The sequence below is a fragment of the Poeciliopsis prolifica genome, unplaced genomic scaffold (assembly GCF_027474105.1).
Source record: "Poeciliopsis prolifica strain line A6 unplaced genomic scaffold, Auburn_PproV2 SCAFFOLD141, whole genome shotgun sequence".
In the NCBI taxonomy this organism is placed as follows: domain Eukaryota; kingdom Metazoa; phylum Chordata; class Actinopteri; order Cyprinodontiformes; family Poeciliidae; genus Poeciliopsis; species Poeciliopsis prolifica.
The window spans coordinates 204,628-223,196 of NW_026562516.1; the positions used below are offsets into that span (position 1 = coordinate 204,628).

The 18,569-nt window shown below is 40.4% G+C and overlaps 1 protein-coding gene across 1 annotated transcript; it reads right to left on the minus strand.

The window, feature by feature from the left end:
* Window positions 1-228: 228 nt before the first annotated feature.
* LOC129355695 (junctional cadherin 5-associated protein) lies at window positions 229-17,358 on the minus strand. The gene is made up of 4 exons (XM_055025291.1): window positions 17,239-17,358; window positions 11,250-11,679; window positions 3,868-7,718; window positions 229-3,481 (listed from the first exon to the last, which is right to left on the minus strand). Exons 2-4 carry the CDS (start codon window positions 11,570-11,572, stop codon window positions 3,447-3,449), a joined length of 4,209 nt encoding a protein of 1,402 aa, XP_054881266.1. The 5' UTR covers window positions 11,573-11,679; window positions 17,239-17,358; the 3' UTR covers window positions 229-3,446.
* Between the last annotated feature and the right edge of the window lie 1,211 nt (window positions 17,359-18,569).

Sequence of the window (18,569 nt, forward strand, 5' to 3'; positions counted from 1 at the left end):
TGGTCATTTGAAAATTGTATTTTGTATTTGCACAATTTATTCCCATTTGACATAAACATTTGCTTGATGATCTGAAACATTTAAATGTCAAAAATGTGAGGGGGCAAATACTTTTTCAAACACATAAGTTTAAATATTTGGCACTGTGGAAAAAAAGAACCCAGCAAACAAATATTAAAATACCCCAAATTAATATTAAACTTATGCTCAGGATGAGTGTGTGCAAACTTTTGATTCAAACGATACAAAGCAAAAATGAACCACAAACAAAAAAAGTTTCATGCAAAGAGTTTATTTATGAATCAGACTGCAGTATCATACAACAGTAGCACAATCGTGTGACTATGGATTATGCTTGTATTTATAGATACAAAGATAAAGGCATGTCTTAAAGGAACAAAGGAAAATGAATGAGCTCTGTTTTGATTTACTCTAAAAATAGCTTTTAAATACTTGGCATAGTTTCGTAAATGAAATTATGAAACATGATGTCTTGCCCACCGGTTTCACTATTAAGAGTACCAAATGCAAATATACTTTTATGAAAAACATTTTTTTTTCTCCACTCTCTTGCATTCCATGCAAGGAAGAAAAAAAGATGTTGGTGAGTACAAAAAGCACTTAAATCTCATATGAAAATAGAAAATATTACAAGTGTGCATAATTACTTCATGTCTGCACATAACCTGTAGTACAAAAAGTCAAATGACACTATGTTCAAGTGTATCTGACATGCCAATTGGAGAGAGGGTGGGTGCGCATGTAGAGAAATAATCAAAATGTTATTGGGGGCAGTTTTAGTATACGACCAAAGCAAAGGCCCATCAGTGTCCAAAATGAATCAAAGATTAATTATGTTAGTAGATATAGGTGAGCCAGCTTGTCCTCCCTGGTAAGCGGATTATAAACTTCAAGCAACATATTTTATCCTGAACCTTTTTAAAGTTAAATTCTCAGTTTTAGTTGGATTTCACAGTTTTGATTCTATGATCTGGTTAAAAGCTTACGAAGAGCAGAACGTGCTCGCAATGCTACTTTACTGCTCCAGTGAGAGAAGCGGCAGGTCAGTCAGTCATTTTGTAAAAAAAAAAAAAAACATTTTAAATTAAAATCTACGGTGTGAACAGTGCTTAGTACGTTAATATTTGGCATTTCTCTGGAGTACAATGTAATGCACACGTAATAAGGCGACATGAGCGGTCCAAATTTACAAGAAATGGCCCAAATACCAAGACAAGGTTCTGAGTTGATCCAATGCTACAGCTGTAAAATGCTACATAACAATTAGGTGTTAACAGATGAGTGATTTAAACTACAGTTCTGGTGATAATAGTCACGACAGTGCAATAGTGCTGATGTAGAAAAACCCACATAACTGCAACTTTACTTTTGATCAGAATTGGACTAAAATCCTAAAAGTGGCAGAATTTCAGTCTGCACGTTTTGCAGATATGCGGCCTAAAGTAGCATATTGCATTGTATCCTGTAGTGCAATAGATGCCAGTGACAGCAGAAGATTTTCACACTGAAAGAAAACACCGTGTGATGGGAGGAACAATGAAAGAAAGACAGAGTACTTAGGAAATAGAGGGAAATAAGGACGGGTGGGGAGGGGGAGAAGAAACGAAAGAAATCCAAATTTTATTTCTGAACATGTTTTGAGGAGCGACAACGCAACAGTACATGAATTGGAAGACATACAAAGACAAAGATATAAAGACACAGGGCATGTTTGACCACCAACGTAGGAAATACAACTTTGATGGGATAATGAGTCAAATATCACAAAAAGCGTCCAACACTGACTTTGTTAGCATGTGAAAAAGCACTATCAAATCTTAAATAATGGCACAATCAGAAAGTTTCTGTCCTGTTAAACCTTGCAGTGATGAACCCTATCACTCACTGAATCCAAATCGTGTGATCAAGGCACACAACAGAGTCATCCTTCTGAAATGATAGGTTTTCTTTTTAAAGCACTAGAAAATTACATATACTCTCAATATGATACTATACATAGATATGACACTTTTAGCTTGATATCAGCGCGGAGAAATAAAATTCCATGGTTAAATACAAAATTTCTCTTAAAATATTTAAAATATACTTTATTTTGTACAATTATGCAAACTGATTACCAAGTTGATGATTAAAAAAAATAAATACTCAGTGAAATGTTGTTTCACAGATGTATGAAGATAGATATATATCATGGAGAAAAGCACCCACCCTATGTTAAGCGCCCATTTACCCTGACATAACTCCATTTCCCTGTAATATGATCTGGATGACGTGTTCACATCAAAAATTCTGACAATGGTTCCTACAAGTAGCTCCACTACACCACTGGGCTGTTAATACAACAATATTGCTCTACATATCTTTTTTCCTTGTTTTTTTTTTTTTTTGTTTTTTTTTGTTTTTGCTCTAAATCCCTACGTTCACTTTTAATGTTTTCCGAAATCACCAACTTTGTCTGTGCCTTTATTGCTTCCTGAAATTACCTGGAAATTTGAACTTTACACTGAATTGATCAGGTTGAATTTAAAGTCTTCCCCTGATCCGACCAGGATTTACAAAGGTGGTTAAGAAAGGCAACACTTCCTGTTCCGCGCAGAACCAATGTGACAAATATTTGGACAGCTGATCCTTCATGTCATGTAATGTAGAGTAACTCTTCACTGAAGAGATCTATGGGTTAAGGTTGCAGTGTGTAGAAAAGCAATGAGAGCGGGCATAATGTCTTTAAATCTTAAAAAAAAAAAAAAAAACGAAGAAAGGCGCATTTTTCTCTTCTGAAAAGCAAAACAGTTCTTGAGCCAAAGACAGTGATGTCCAGTTCTAAAAACAGCTGTCACCTGACCACAATCTTAGTTTATTTTGGTGTAGTTTAAATGCAACAGAAAGAGGTTTGAGAAAATAACCCTTCTACGTCTATGTTGGCTTTAACATAAACACTTACATTCATATCCTTAAGCTGCTCCCCGGTAAACAAAAACCTTTGTTCAGAATGCGAAAAGTCTTTTTCGCTAGTCGCACTTTAGAAGCTCTGGTATACATGACAGAATTGCATAATGTTTGCTAATGAGAAAAGCATCGAGAGAGGATAGAATAGAAAAGGACAAGCCGCTACGAGAAAACTAACTAGTAGAAACGCTATAGGAGGATGGGGTTGAGAGTGGAGGGAAGATGGGGAGGTGGGAAGTCAGCTTAGGAAGGGATCTGGAGTGGAAGTTGCCCCGCAGATGTCCAGGGCACCTCCCTTTGGCAGTGGAACAGCACTCATAGTAGTCAATGCAGCGCCGGAGGTGAAGGTGTACACAATGCTCTTGTCGGACAAGAAGGCCATTTCAGTGTCGAGATGAGATGAAGGCATTCGAGTAGGCAGCCAGGTCACAGTGTTGGAGCTAAAAACCTCAGATGGAAACGATGGATGCAGTTTGTTTCTACTTTGTCCCCCCTCGGCTGGGATCAGGGGTTTCTGGGAGTTAGTAGAAGAAGAAATATGTACTCACTCCCTCAAATTACGCTGCAAAAACAAAATCTTACCAAGTATTTAGGTCTAGTTTCTAGTGCAAATATTGTAGTGCACTTGAAATAAAAACAAACTTACAAGTAACCTTTCAGCAAGATATAGGAAGTAGCACTTTTTTATTGGTATTAAACAATTGTTGATTTAAAACAAGTCCTGTATCTGTTGGATAGTTACTTATGTTAGTTTTGTCTTATTTCTAGTGAAAAAAGATGTTTGCATTAGAATCTAGACCAAAAATGCTTCATAAGATTTTGTGTTTTTCAGTGTATCACAATTTACAAATGGGAATTTATGTGGGCACATAATTCACTTAGAGCTATTTTCATTCTCACGTGAGAGAGATGATTTCTGTCCATCTTGCAACACTGACTCCTCAGCTCCCTGCTGTGAATGTGTGACCTCTTGATTGTTCTCCTTGCCCTCCTGTGGTAGTCGGTAGAGCTCCTCCCCGTGGTCTTCCTTGCCCTCTCCTTCTGCTTCCCCCTCCCCAGAGTCAGTACTCCGGATGCTCAGGCGTCTCACCCGACATATAACGTCCACCTCCCTCATCCTAGCAAGTCTTTCAACCGGCACATGACCTGGAGAAATAGCCAGTTTGTTCTGCAATGCTTCAATTCGTTGGGAGGGGCCCTTGGTCCGCCTCTCCCCCTCCAAGCTTAGTGATAATCTACGGTCCAGGTTTGGAGGAACTGAAAGTGGCAGTCTATCTGGCGGAAACTCCGGTAACCCTGGATGATCCCGCCCCAGATGACTTCGTAGACCAACGCGAAGTTCTGGGACAGACACTGACTTTTTCTCTTGCGCCTTCTTTTCTCGAGGCAATGTATTGTTTTGCCTCTCACCTTTCACCACCGCTTTCTTTTTGACTTCAGGTGTTTTTCCTGAAATAGCTTTCTCTTTCTCTTCTTTTAACTCTACTTTTGTGGCTACAGTTTCTTTAGTATGCTGTTCCTCAGTTGCTTGTAAGTCTGCAGGCGGATCAGTTTGTAACACCGTCGATGCAGAGGAAGGATCATCATTAGCTTCATTTTCTGGTTTGCCCTCAGCAGGATTAACTGGGCCTGAGTTTTCTGCCTGAGCATCTCCACCTTTCTCACCAGCATTAGCATCTTGCGTCACTGACTGCTGCTCCACTGCTTCAGGATTGAGGTCAGACCCTGGCTGATTGGAACTCGAGTCTTCTGGCTCCTCAGATTTTGAATCCTTTGCTGGACTTTCTAAGGCAGCACATTGTGGTGGGCTGCCATTTTGATTTGCAGAGCTGTCTGAGCTGTTCTCCTCATGAAGTGGAGGCAACGGACCCTGTCTCATTTGATTCTCAAGCTCTCTTTTACAAATTGGGCATTCCTCTTCAGATTCACCACTGAGATCTTGAAGAGGCTCTGCGTCATTTGGTCTCGACTGACCAGTGGATGCTCTGTTTCCCTCTGCAGAGTCTTTAGATTGACGTAAAGTCTGACATATGTCCTCATAATCTGGAGGACTGGTAAGCGTAGAGGCGTCTTGCATGGGCTGTCTATCCGCCCAGGGCACCTCCGCTGCAGTGTTGTGCGTCGTTGGACTGAAGTCACAAAGTGGCGTCTCAATAGGCTCATCAGGCAGGTCTAGCTTAACTGTCCTGCCATCGTTGCTCCGTCTTCGGGAAAGATGTGCAACAACCCTGTATTCTCTGAATCCTGTCTCCCGGGGTGGGACAGGGAGTTCCTCTCTCAGCTGTTTGCTGAACGTCACTGACTTTGTTGCAGGTCTAGAGAAGGCGCTCTTCACTTCTCGGTATTCTGGGTCAACAGACCAGCTTACTGCACTGCGCCGAAGGCTGCTGGGCTTGTTGAGAGGTTCTGATGTCAGTCGGATTTTAATACGCTCTGGAATTTGAACTGAACCATTTGGGACTTTATTGCTGGCAGTGCCAAGCTCTAAGATGTCTTTGTAGGCCTCGTTGAGATCCTCTATGCACTTGTCAACACTTTGCTGTTTGCTGATCTGCTGCTGTTGTTGGTCTTGGATTTCTTTTTTTATGCTCTCCAGCTCTTTGACAGCATCCCACGGTCTCTGCGTGGCGGGTTTTATCAAGAACTGTTCACTGCTCTCTGCTGGTTTGGCCTCCTCCACATTTCCTGAGGGTGGGACTGCTGGCTGCTGAGCTGTGCTCTTGTTCAGCTGGCTGGAAAAGGTGGAGGTCAGAGAGAAGGCACTGTTGCTTGACAGCTTCAGGCTCTTAACTCCCTTGATAGGAAAACTGAAGGCAGCGCCTACTACAGCACTGCTGTCAGGTGCAACGTCAGTGCCAGGAGGAACGGGTTCTTGTTGTGCTTCCTTGTTTTCAGGGGCAGGTTTTCGAGCCTCCGGGCTTGTCTGTGTCTCCTGATCTCGATATTGGTTTGCAGGCCAAGTTCCTGATAACTTCAACTCTTTATAATGATTGATCTTAGGGGGTCTACATGGCAATTTCTTAAACATTTTGCTGCTCGCCCTACTACTTGTTTTGCTGCTTGCGAAGCTCCCAGTTAGAGCCTGCAGCTCCGCTTCGGCTGAGGATGTGCTTTGGAGACTTTGGTTTGTTAGGTGGCCGGTTTTGTTGTCACTAGGACTGCCTGCTGGGTCGGGAGATTTTTCATTGTTGTTATTCTGATCACGGATCGTCCCGGTGAGCTGCGGGGTAACAGGCACAGACACTAAACAAAAAATTGTTTCACTTAGTCTCTTTTTTAGATTTTTTGTTTTTTCTTTCTCCGGGGGTTCATGCTGTTCTACTTTTTTAACCTCTGTCACAGTTTCAGATACACCCTGGTCAGCCGGTTTACATGGGGGAGGTGGTGGTTTGCCAAGAAAAGATGAAGGAAAAATAATCGGACGACTTTGTTCAGGACCTACACTTTCACTCTTTTTAATACCCCTGTTGCACCATCGATTACTACTCTCGTTGTCACTCGGAGCGGTTTTGTTGGCTTCAGTATTGGGAGCTGGCCCCTGCTGGGGAGGAAAGGCACTATCATGTGTAGATTGTCCTAGAGTCTTAGCAAACTGAATCTCTTTGTTGATGTTGCGGAGCTTATCTAGGTCAGTGAGAGAATGTCCCCCAGGCCCTCCTGAGATTTGTTTCACTCTTGGGTCTTCAATGGACAACTGCCGAGACTGAACCGGTTGTTCATCAGGCCCAGGTTGTACCAGTTTTCGATAGGACGCACTACGTTCTCCATAATGTCCCACCCAGGAGCTGCTTCCCTGTCTGGAGAGCCACCTTCCAGGATCTGAGCTGGGCATCTGCAAAGCTTCTGCCCTCCATCTTAAATTTATCATTTCATTGCGATTGACTGAAACCGCTCTCGGAGGTGGGGCTCTTTTATACGACGGAGGTGGGATGTAGCCAGGGGGCTCCATTCCAGTAATGGCAGAGTGTTGTGCGTAATAGTCTTGTCTCAGATCCCCACTCCTTGGATAATAGATAGATCTGTCTTTCTGTTTGGCACCCTGGTCTATAGCAAGCATTTCTGCGCTACCCCTTGTCTGCTGGTGTATCTCGTAAGAAGGAGGCTTTAAAGGCCTGCTAAACCTGGGCTTTGGTAAAAGTGCAACTTGGCTGCTTGGACCAAGATTCCTACCCCAACCATTTCTGCCACCACCATAAACATACCGACTATAGGGCCCAGAGAAAACAGTGCTATTAAACCTTTGCCTGTCAGGTAGGCTTGGTCTTGATAGTATGAGATCTCTACAGTCTGTTCCATCAGGTGACAAAACTCTGGGGAGTGACTGAGACTTTGCTTTAGTTCTAGGATGAAAAAACCCCTCAGGTGTCCTTAGACGGTACTGGTCCTTAGCCCATCGTTCCCCATCGCCATCTGATAGTTGCCTTCCCATTCCCACTGCAGGCTTCCACTCCTCTGTCCCGAGGCTTTGGCACTTCCTCTCCCCGGTTACCCTCAGCTGACCAGGGCCTGCATCGGGGTCCCTCAGCCAGGAAATTTCCTCCCATAACTGCTGCGCTTGCCTCTCGGCCCGGTATTCCTCTGCTGTGATCAGGGCCTGCGGCCTCCATGCCCCAGCAGAGGCCCTCAGCTCCCTGCCATCAGCGTAGTCCAGAAGGATGCTGAAGTCCTGGCCTCGCCTCCTCCAGTAGGAGATATCCCGCTCGTCATGGCTTAGTGGCTCTGAATAAGTCAAACTAGGAACGTCATAGAACCTGTAAATAGAAACAAAGTACAGAGGGAGAGTCAAGAGGACTGGATCCTGAATGACTTTGTTAGTTTATATGAAATTTTTCCCTGGACTCCAGGAAAACTGTCAATCTCGGTAAAAATAGAAATGGGTAAGATTCATTACATTTAAACCTATATCATGTAATTAAAAAAATCCCACAGGTTGTGGCAGTGTATTATGAGGCAGATAATCTGTGAAAAGATTCTCCCTGAGTTGCTGTTGCCATCTGAAGAAATGCCCTGCTTCTGGTTAAAAACAACCAATCAGAGCCAAGAGGAGGATCTTCTGCTATCAGAAAGAGTCTGTAGCACAGCACAAGAATGACTGACAGCACTAAGACCCTCCTTCTGGCTCTGATTGGTTGTTTCTAGTTGGCACTGAGAGACGACAGAGGAGCTTTATTTTTCCACAGATTATTTGTCTCATACGATGTTGTCGCGACATAGCATGAAACAAATATGTAAAAAAGTATATTTTTTATAACATTTACATACTGCAGCTTTAAATATAAAAAAAATAACATGTCCATGTCAGTCGAGAGGAAGCGTTTTGGCTTCGGCATTACTTGCTTTCCAACACAACTTAATCAAGAAGAGGCAGTTTGTATGAGACAGAACTGCTCAAGTCAGCAGTTTCAAAGTCCCTTGAAGACATCATGAAATTGTGATGCTACTGCAAAACGATCTGCATATTAAATTGAGCTGACCTTATCTTGGAAAATGGTCATCTGGCCGGCAACTGGAGCTTTTAAAATCACTGCGAAACTACCCCATTACCATTGATCTGATGTAAAAGCAAATCTCCCGTTATCCCTCTGTTTGTTTTATCTCAGACCTCACTCTGCAAAATGAATCCCTGCGCTTTCAAGAAATGCATGACATAGGGATTGTTTTGTGTGTGCTATGAAACAACATAAAAATCAAGTTTCTGCTTCTAAGCTGTTAATCCTGCAAAAGATACATTTGGAGAAACTGAAAAGATGTTTCCTTTTTGATTTAAACATCATGAAATATCAAAATATTTCCTGTAAACTTATAATTGTTCAATAACTAACATATTTCACACTTATTGTCACTCCTGGTGACAATATGAATGCCGTTTGTGAGGCAAACATAATCTCAAGTGAGAGAAAATTGTTTATTTTCATTAGTAAAAAAATATTAGCCTACGCACTTATACCTTCAGCTTTTTTTTACAGATTTTCTACAAAATTTAGATCTGAAGAGCAAGAGGGAAGTGGGGAAAAAGTTGATTTTGTGTCTTATGAGTCATTTCTGTCTTGATTTGATCATATGTTTTCAATCATCGCATACTGGCAACTCTTTTTCAGTCTTCTGGTAGACATCAAAACAGTTTTATTTCCAAGTTTTCTACGTAACCGGTAACAAACACTGGTAGTGTTTAGCTGACTTCCTGTTTGTTTGTGATGGTAGGACAGACGTTTCAGTTTCAGGTCAGTTACTAATTTCTTGAAACTATTTCCTGATTTCGAATTAAGCCAAAACATATTTATATTTCTGGCAGATTAAAATTAAAAATATCTATTTATTTTTCAGTCAAGAAGTTCTGATTTCCTAATTTATATCTTTCAAAAATCAATAAAAGAACTGATATGAAACAGTTGTTTGGGAATTGACCAGCGATTTTCTCTGAAGCAAATATTGCTTAATCTGGGAGGATTTTACTCCAATAAATAAGTGTACTCAAGTTAAAGTTTGATTTTTCTAAATATTTGAGTTCTACGGCAATCAACTACCATAATTATGGTAACATGAAAAACTATAATAATGACAATTTACATTTCTTGACAAATGCAAAAAAAAAAGAAAGAAAAATAAATAGAAATTAAAATTATTTGACCATTTTTCATGTTGCAGGCGTGCTCCTTTTAAATGCAGTCAATGTGATGTTTTTCCAGATTGAGTGAGCAACCCTTTTAAATTAGTCGTTATGACCAGAATGTCGTTTTCCCCCGGACTTTATAAAAATAAATCTAGTTTTTACCCTTTTATTCACCTGCATTTTGGTTAAACATTTCTGCTATTTCTCCAGCAATCCAGACAATTCAGCTTTTATGTTGTACAGCAGAGAAAACACATAAAGGTCATAACTCCCATCAGCACATTTAACCCATCCTTATGTCATTTTATTATAATTAAGCATCAAGTGTGGGCTTTTACTGCTTATTAAAGTTTAAATCTAACAATCCAATCATCTGTATTTTCCCCACTGTAGCATATTCGTTTCATAAAAAGAACACTGCATGGGCAGAGCTCCATCAAATATCTGCACTGCACAAAACCCACTGTTAGTCAATGTAGTGAGCAGCAAAGTCAATGGATCATCCTCGGCAGCATATGCTACTGTATGGCTGAGGAGAGTCGCGCTGTGCACACTTGCCCAGCAACATGCTTACATCACAGAGCACGTGCTGGGTGGGATTCAGTGTACCAGTGTTTAAACCGGAGTGATTACGCGCCTGTCTTCAAGGCATGTTCAGTCTTTGTAGGTTTTCTGGCAGACTAGTGCTGCTGTTTGCATCTGCAGAAGCCTTAAAAGCACCTTTTATATTCCCTCATATTCCAGCTGGAGATAAGTCGGCGGTGCTGCTGCAGCCAGTGTTCTGCAGCTCTGCAAGGAGGGGAAGAGAGCAGAAGAGAGAGGAAAAAAAACCCTGCGCAGTGCAGACTCAGTTTTGCATGCAACACTGAAGGGCCCCAGTGAGAAGAGAGCAGAGCAGAGGAGAGGAGAGAGTAAAAGGAGAAAGAAAAGGTAAAGGGGCGTGGCAGATAAAAAAAAATAAGAGAGGGAAAGGCACCACTGTTGCCTATGACTGAAAATTTAGGATATATATATATATATATATATATATATATATATATATATATATATATATATATATATATATATATATATATAAACAAGAGGAGTAAATTTCCCTCAGAAAACTCAGAAATGTTGAGATTAATCATATAAATTTTCGATAAAAGGTGAGAAAATTTCTGAGTTTCAGAAGGTGAACATATTTGTGATTTTTCACAAGTGTATAAATGCAGGTGATGAAACTAGATTGTAACTATAATGACCATATGTGGCACTATTAAAATGAGTTTCATTAGTATGACAGCATATTAGGGCCATTAGAGATTGAAAAAAAGGAGTACATTTTCACCGATTATATATATATTTTTTATTAATCTCAGGAATATTTGAGAAAAGTTTAAAATTTGCTAGAAAAAAACTAACAAAAAAATGATCAACTTTTTGAACTAAGAAATTTCTATATTTTTTCTTGAAAATTTCTCAGATTAATCTGAAAATTTCTGAGTTTTTTGGTGGAAATTTACTCGTTTCTTCATCTACAATAACTCTGTCATGTTGTAATACATTATATTTGTGAAATTTGGGCCTTTTTAGTGGGAGGGTTGGAGTGGGGGGACTTGGGCGTGTTTTGCGATGTGCTTGAACTGAAAACTGGATTGGAAACAGATCTGGCGTTCCTGAAATCACTCACCCGCTGTCAGTGGCGAGCGAATCGCCCAGCAGCTGCACATCACCAAGGATACCAATCCCAGCTTCTTTCCGCCGCAGGTTCCTCTCCCCGCTCTCGTCCGTGGCGGGGTAGCCCTTCACCAGCGCCTGCCTGCTGCCGTAGATCCCCGTGATGGACGCCCCCCTCTCCGCCTCGTACCCGTTAAGTGTCCCCCGGCCGGCCCTGCTGTCCACCAGTTCTCTCTGGCAGTCGGCGGGACGCTTATCGTAAGGCGCGGCAGAGGGGGGGCCGCTCTTGGGCAGTTTGTATCCATGCGAAATGAGGAGGTCCTCCACGCTGTACATGGCGGCGTCTCTCTCACTCCAGGGCGGGAGGGCAAAGGTGGGTGTGTTGCCTTATGCGCAGTGCTTCTGGTGGAAGCTGGAGCACGGCTGCTCAGCAGAGGCCATCACTGGGGAGAGAACAGCGAGGCGACATGTAACAGAAAGCAGCTGAAGCTGTCACTTAGAAAATAACGCTTAAAGCTTTGAGCTAAATTCTTCCTTCTGAAATTCAGAAATTAAGTTAAAGCGAGCGTATGCACCTTTTATAGACAATGTTTTTTCTTCATATATTAGTTAAAACGAACACTATGTCGTGACAGTTTGTTAAGACACAGAAAATCAATGAAAAGACCGGGTCTTAGTGGTCTTTGAGTTGTTCCTGTAGCAACTCACTCTTACAGGAAAACTGCAGACATGATTGACAGCACTAAGACCCGCCTCCTGGCTCTGATTGGTTATGTCCAGTGGGCATTTGATACTCTGGGAGAAGCTAGAGGAAGAGGAGCTCAATTTTTCTTTTCACATATTATCTCTCATTGTGTACTGTCAGGCCAAAGAGAAGGTTTTGAGAAATATGTAAAAATATATGTCGTTTTATAAAAGTTCCCTGCCATAGTTTTAAGTGAGAGTAAATATGGTTTATGAGGTTTGTTAATATTCGGACACACTAAAGAGGAAAGTAAAGTAAAATCCACCTTTTTCTATTCCAATATGAAGTTTTGAATCAGCTAATACAAACAAAATAGTGCTGAATAGACATAAAACAACTTTTTTTTAAAATCACAGACATAAATGCACTGAATTAGATATTTATTTGATAACTCGACAGCAGTAGAGCACATCAAAATAACATTAATTTGAAATATGAACATAATTTCAACATGACATGCATCTTTTTTAGTTCTTACACATCTGAACTGCTGCTATGTTTCTTACAACTTCAAGTTACAAAGGTGCATCTTAATGAATCTGAAAATCCGTTCTCCAAAGTCTGGATGTTGAGAAATGTGTGAGCCACGCCCTGGACTCCTGTGAAAGAGTCATTTCATCCGCAGCTTCTGGTGCGCAGGATCATCTTTTAACATCAGTGAGAATGCGGAATAATTTAACATCATTAGTGGCTTCAGGCCATTTTAGGATATTACAAATAGTTTTACAGACATGCCGCATGCGCATGGACTGGGCTCTGTTGACTTTAACAAATGTTTACCGGACCAGAAGAGTTTCTTTAAAAAAGAGAGAAAAGTTGAGAGGCTGTTCCCACTTTAAAAACAGTTTAATAACTTTAATGGTTGTTAAAATCTACTGGTGAAAATCCAAAACTCATCCCCATCACAAACTTTTTGTTGACAACTTGAAACGGTCTTATTTCTTTTGTCTTTTTTAATTGTTTTTTGTGGTGCATTTAAATAGAAAATTTCACATTTTTATATTTTAGATTTGCTAAAACAAACAAATTTTGAGATTGATCTAAAAATGTTCTATAATAAATTGAAACTTGTCAAATTTGAAAGAAATCTGAGAATCCGCACCTTCAGGAAATGAAACTATTTCCTGTGCAAAATTTTTTTAAAAATGGAATATGCACATAGAGCCTTTTTTAATTTTAGAAAACTCATATTCACATCCACAAATCAACCAATATCTCTACCGTCATTTGATTTAACACAAATCAGCATAAATTGGTTCAAAAATACACAAAACAGTCCAAATATTTCTGTGTTTAGTAACAGACGTGCGGTTCAGATGCGTCAGTGCTGCAAAACGGCCAGGGAAAAAAAGACAAATGATGTTTTATGAACCCCGTGTTTGCTAAGTACCAGCTAGTGTGTTGGTCTGCTTGTGTGTTGATTTATGAATGCACGGGCCGCCCTGCCTGTCTGATATATTAATTAGTGGCCGTAACTGTGTGTCCTGCCTGGAGATGACAGCGGAAGTCTTATGAACCTGAAACACATTAATCAATGGCTTTGCTCACATAAGCATTTTTGGATAGTGACATCATTTCAATTATGTTTGCAGAAATACAACACAAAGCAGTGAAGGTTTATGTCAAAGTTTACTAGAGGCAAATACTTTATTTAGTTCATAACAACCAACAGAAACAGCTTTCATTCAAACTGAAAAGATTTTACACCAAACTCCTTTTGCCCAATATTAATTTATTTCCACATCAATTTGTTAACTTTCTTCAGATACTAATCACACTTTATTGCACTTCTTATTTTATCTGCCTGCTTTCTGGACTGAGAAGGTGAGACAGTACCTGGAGAAATGTAAGCAGAGAGAGCTGCGCTTTCTGCTTTACCATTATTGCTGCATTATTGTGTAATCCAAGAAATCCAATAACGAGTTAAATTAATAATAATAAATACATTGATGTCAGTTCAGCTAATGTTTACACTTATAAAGTTTAAGAAGATGAAACTGAGTGTTTTGGGTTTTTTTGGCAGAAAATGAAAATAAATCACATATGTCAACTTCAGTGTACAATTTTATTATTTCAAGCCATTAAAATGAGGTTAAAATAAACATCACTCCCTAAAAAGACCCTCACGATTTATAATTAATGATTCACATTATTGCATTTTTTATGGATTTTTATTTATTTTTCTCACAACATTGTTGAAGATTCACCAATCTGTGACAAACAGGCCTAATTAGTGTATCAAAAAGCAAGAAGAAAGTTTAAAATAATTAAATCTACATTAAGCATTTTGCTTTTTTTATACAATAAAATATATTCCCTCATCACCTGCAAATTACAGAAAATTATTACAGTGTATCAACTTTACACAGTCTATATAATTAATCTGACAAAAAGCAGAAATTTTATTTTATTTATAGTATAAATAAAACATATTTACTAGACTAAGAGCAGAAAGAAGATGTTTTACTGCAGCAAGTGTATTTTATTCAAAACAATAAAACATATTAGGATTTAAACTAAGTTGTATTTTGCAAAAATGTGACCAAAACCAGATCATTTTCCAACATTATAAAACATTGTTGTGGCTAAATGATAACCAAGAAACACATTTACACAAGCAGAGGCAGTTTTGACATTTCATTTTATATGTAACTTTAATTTTATTACTATATAAGCCCTTTTTTTTTTTTTTACGTTTTTATTCTGAGATCCAAACATTTTTGCATCACCTCTGGTTAAAATATACACATTTCCAATTCATGGATCAGCATTTGTGGAGTTTTTGTGGAATCTAAATCCAAATTATTTGTAGAAAATACGCTTATTCGCGGATCTTTTTTTTTCCATGTAGCATATAAAATATTCAAAATAAATGCGCTGAAGAACATTGGAATATTTCAACTTGATATTGGCTGTGATTTATATACCTTACCGCTGATTAGTTGTACTTCCAAAAGATAAGTGGGACTGCAGATATTAGTTCCTGCGGAAGTGCTTAAACAGTTTCCACTCGGCATAATAATGGGTACAAAAGTATATTTGGTGTTTGAACTATAAAACTGGGTAGTTCTAAACATTTTCAGAGGGAATATCAAGAAATTGAGGATTTTAGCTCTTTGTGGGAGGTTGAGGTCCACTGCAAATGTGATTATTCTGCACTGAAAATTGATTCATTTAAGCACAGTGACAGATTTATGTATTTATAAACACAGAAAGAGAGCATGTGCAACATGATCACATTTGATTGAGACAACTGCAAAAAACTGGACTGACTTATTCTGCAAAACGCCAATTTGATTCAGGAAACCTTTAATATGTTTGAGGAAATGAAACAATGGATATCGGGTGCAGAGAAAAGGACTCGCCCAGAGCGCTGTTCATGCAGAAACCGCCTCTAAAATCAAACAAATGACCTAAAGCAGAGTCGAATCTAATTTGCTTTACCATGAATCACACAGAATGTCTGAAATATGTATAAAAATTGCATTTAGATGATTTTTCCTCTCATCTTGACCTTACTGTGACCTTAACATTTGTCACCCCGTAACTTTGTCCACTTGGCAGTTCAGAGTTGCCTCCAGAGTGGGAGTTCACACACATACTGTTTGCTAAGCATTTTTTCTCTGCAACATTTAATATCAGCCAATTGTCTTGGGCTAATTAATACAGTCCAGATGTATATGTATGTATACGAAGCTCAGCAGAAAAATCCCTACTGACCATTTTTCCAACGACCGCACATGTGAGAAAAATGGTTAACGATTAACAGCTTTGTAAACGCCTCTTCAAAACCACAAACCACACATGCTGCACCCAAAACTACATAAAAACATCCTCAAATCAAAACTTCTAAGTCTTCTAAAACTATTCCTGCTTGCTAAAGTGGAGCAGGTAAGGAGTTTGGAACATGCTGCAAATACATTAATGTAGATCGTTTGAAATCCAAAAGCAGGGATGATCAATAACTGAAGAAGAGTAGTGGAGCAGAAGCAAAGAAAAAAAAAACAAAAACGCTGCACAGTGGCTATTTTTTTTTTTTGACAAGGTCACAGCTTCAGATGATTGCAGCGGAAATATGGCACATGAGTCTCTTTTTGCATAGCAACAACAAAACTACCAGGAGTAACCACAACACAAGTCGTTCGCTCCACATGGACGAGGAGGGACGGCTCTGAGGAGGAGGACGGGAAAGTTCCGCGTTTTGGGGAGGACAAAACAAAAAGTTTAAAACTCTGCAGCTTCAATCATTTAGAGGCCAATTAGTGACATTAACACTCTGATTTAATTTCTTACCATGCACTTCCACTTATAACTTAAACTGAGACAGAACTTTATTTAAGTATAAATTGGATTTTATAAAAATATAAAATTTATTTTTTTTTTTATTGTCTGGAGGCAGCCATTCCAGACAGGAGAAGATAGCCAGGCCTGGAGGGCTGCATGCACAGGTAGGGGCCACTGTAACACATCAGCACTAGCAGGCAGCACCACCCTAACAGCTAAGGGAGTGTACCTACATCCTACCTAGTGACAGGCAGAGAGCAGAGCAGATCATAAAAATAAACTGCCTCTGCAAACTCATTCAAAGCACAAGTTATTAATTAGGAACAAAAAAAGCCATCCCTCCTCTGGACAAGTCAGTGTAGCCATTAATGAATGATGAACTGAAATAGATGCGTTGTATCATACCCATCACACGATCCACCCCACAGCCTGCTGCAGCGAAGCCTGCATGAAAACTGACAGCTTGGTGGATTAGATTTTTAAATCGCCACCCCAACACCTGCAGGTCCAGGTCCATCTCCAGCAGCTACACGCCCTCTAAGTTGAAAACATTTGACGAGAAATTCTAACCCCTGTGCAAAAAAAAAAAAAAAAAAAAAAAAAAAAAAAAGACGATCCTACCCCCGCCCCCCCCTGCCTCCCATAAATAAACGCAGAAAAGCTGGATGAGGGAGCGCACCGTCCCCGCCTCGCCGCCACCAGCAGCGGCGGCAGCAGCAGCGGCTCATCTGTCGACAGGAGAGCATTTTGAGGCGTGTGCAAGTTGCCGAGGTTTTCCAGATGCGTCCTCGCTGCTCACTGTGTTTACCAAGCCTAAATCGTGGAGGCGACGTGAGCCACACGCATACAAGGAGAAATAATAACACCAAGCATCAGCAACACCCCATTCCTTGGGAAGGAGCGGTAGAAATCGCACGCCGCACGTTGCAAAGGCGAGCAATGGAAAAAGGGCGTAGCGGCGGACGGAGCATACCTGGAAGGATGTTCGGCGTCGCAGTTCCCCTGCGCCCAGCTTCTGCTGCTGAGACTGAGCACTGCACAGAGCCTGAGCCGAGCATGCCTATTGGTAGGCAGAGACGCGCTGGTTGCTGGCTGCCTGGACTGGGCGCTCCTCACTATACAGCTGAGGTGGGGTGGGCGCCTCACATGCAGGGATGTCGGAATGGTTTCTTCCAAACTGTTCCCCCCCAACTTTACCTTTGTTTCATAGCAACAGTAATTTTCACCCCCCTCACACTAATTCAGCCTGTACTGCTGACTCCAATGGTAATTACTTCTACTTTTAGTTCGGGTTTTTTTTTCTGCACCACCTGACAGATTTATTTCCCCACATAATTCGCATTAACATCTGTATGCACCCAATTCTATTCTGCAAGACTTAGTTGTGCAGCGCAGCAGCAAGCAGCACCACACCCTTTGGTGATGTTGATGACTCGTCACTGTGTGTGTCGCCCACCTCCCATCCAATGCCAGGACAGCTTGGCTAATTGAAAGTGCTGGACTTCGGCTTTACTGTGCCAGCTATGGCATGCAGCACCGAAAGGGATCCCTCATTTGGAGGAAGATGCATCCCCCAGTATGGGTAAGTGAGAGTCGTAAACTTTCTCTGTAGTTTATTTCTTATAAAATGTCACAATGTCATGATAGTGTAGTGTGAGACAGATTATATGTGAAAAGCTTCTCTGCCTCATGCATTTACACAATATTTTAACATTATTATCTAATGTAAAACATGGTAAACATTCAGCTGTGCAAAATGCTTGGGAGGACTTAGCTCCGCCTTCAGGATGCAGTTCCTGCTCTAAGCTGCAGTTTCTAAACTTCTGAGTTTCTGCCCCACAGAGCAGCTACCACTCAGCTCCTTCAGACTAGCCAGCAGCAATTAGCAACCACCTGGTGGAACTGCGCATCTGCTGAGTTCATTTTACAATTCACTTATCAATGAAACACTGGTAAAACATTGTTAAAGGCTCAATGACTCTCATCTCCAACATGTTGGACTTTGGTCAGAAAAATATTTTGTCTCAATGCACCAGACTGAGACCAAACATATTTAAAGAAGAATAGACCAACTCTTCTGTGTATTCTGTGCAGTGCACAGGCAGAGGCTTGCAGCTGCAGTGAAAACTAAAATGTCTGAACAGATCTTAATACTAACACACAGCTCCTTTTTCAGTGTAGATCATGTACAATATAATTTGCCACTTTCCAGTTTTGCACCATATTGTGTTATGAAATTCCATTGACACGATTAGAAAGTTTGTGTTTGTGACGCAACAAAATGTGGAAGAAGTTGAAGGATTA

Bases quoted from the DNA above. Each gene is read 5' to 3' on its own strand.
- LOC129355695 (XM_055025291.1), bottom strand. From the start codon at position 11,572: ATGTACAGCGTGGAGGACCTCCTCATTTCGCATGGATACAAACTGCCC. The intron at 7,719-11,249 runs GTGAGTGATTTC...TTCTATTTACAG, and splicing joins TCGCTCGCCACTGACAGCGG to GTTCTATGACGTTCCTAGTT. The intron at 3,482-3,867 runs GTGAGAATGAAA...ACTAACTCCCAG, and splicing joins ACAGAAATCATCTCTCTCAC to AAACCCCTGATCCCAGCCGA.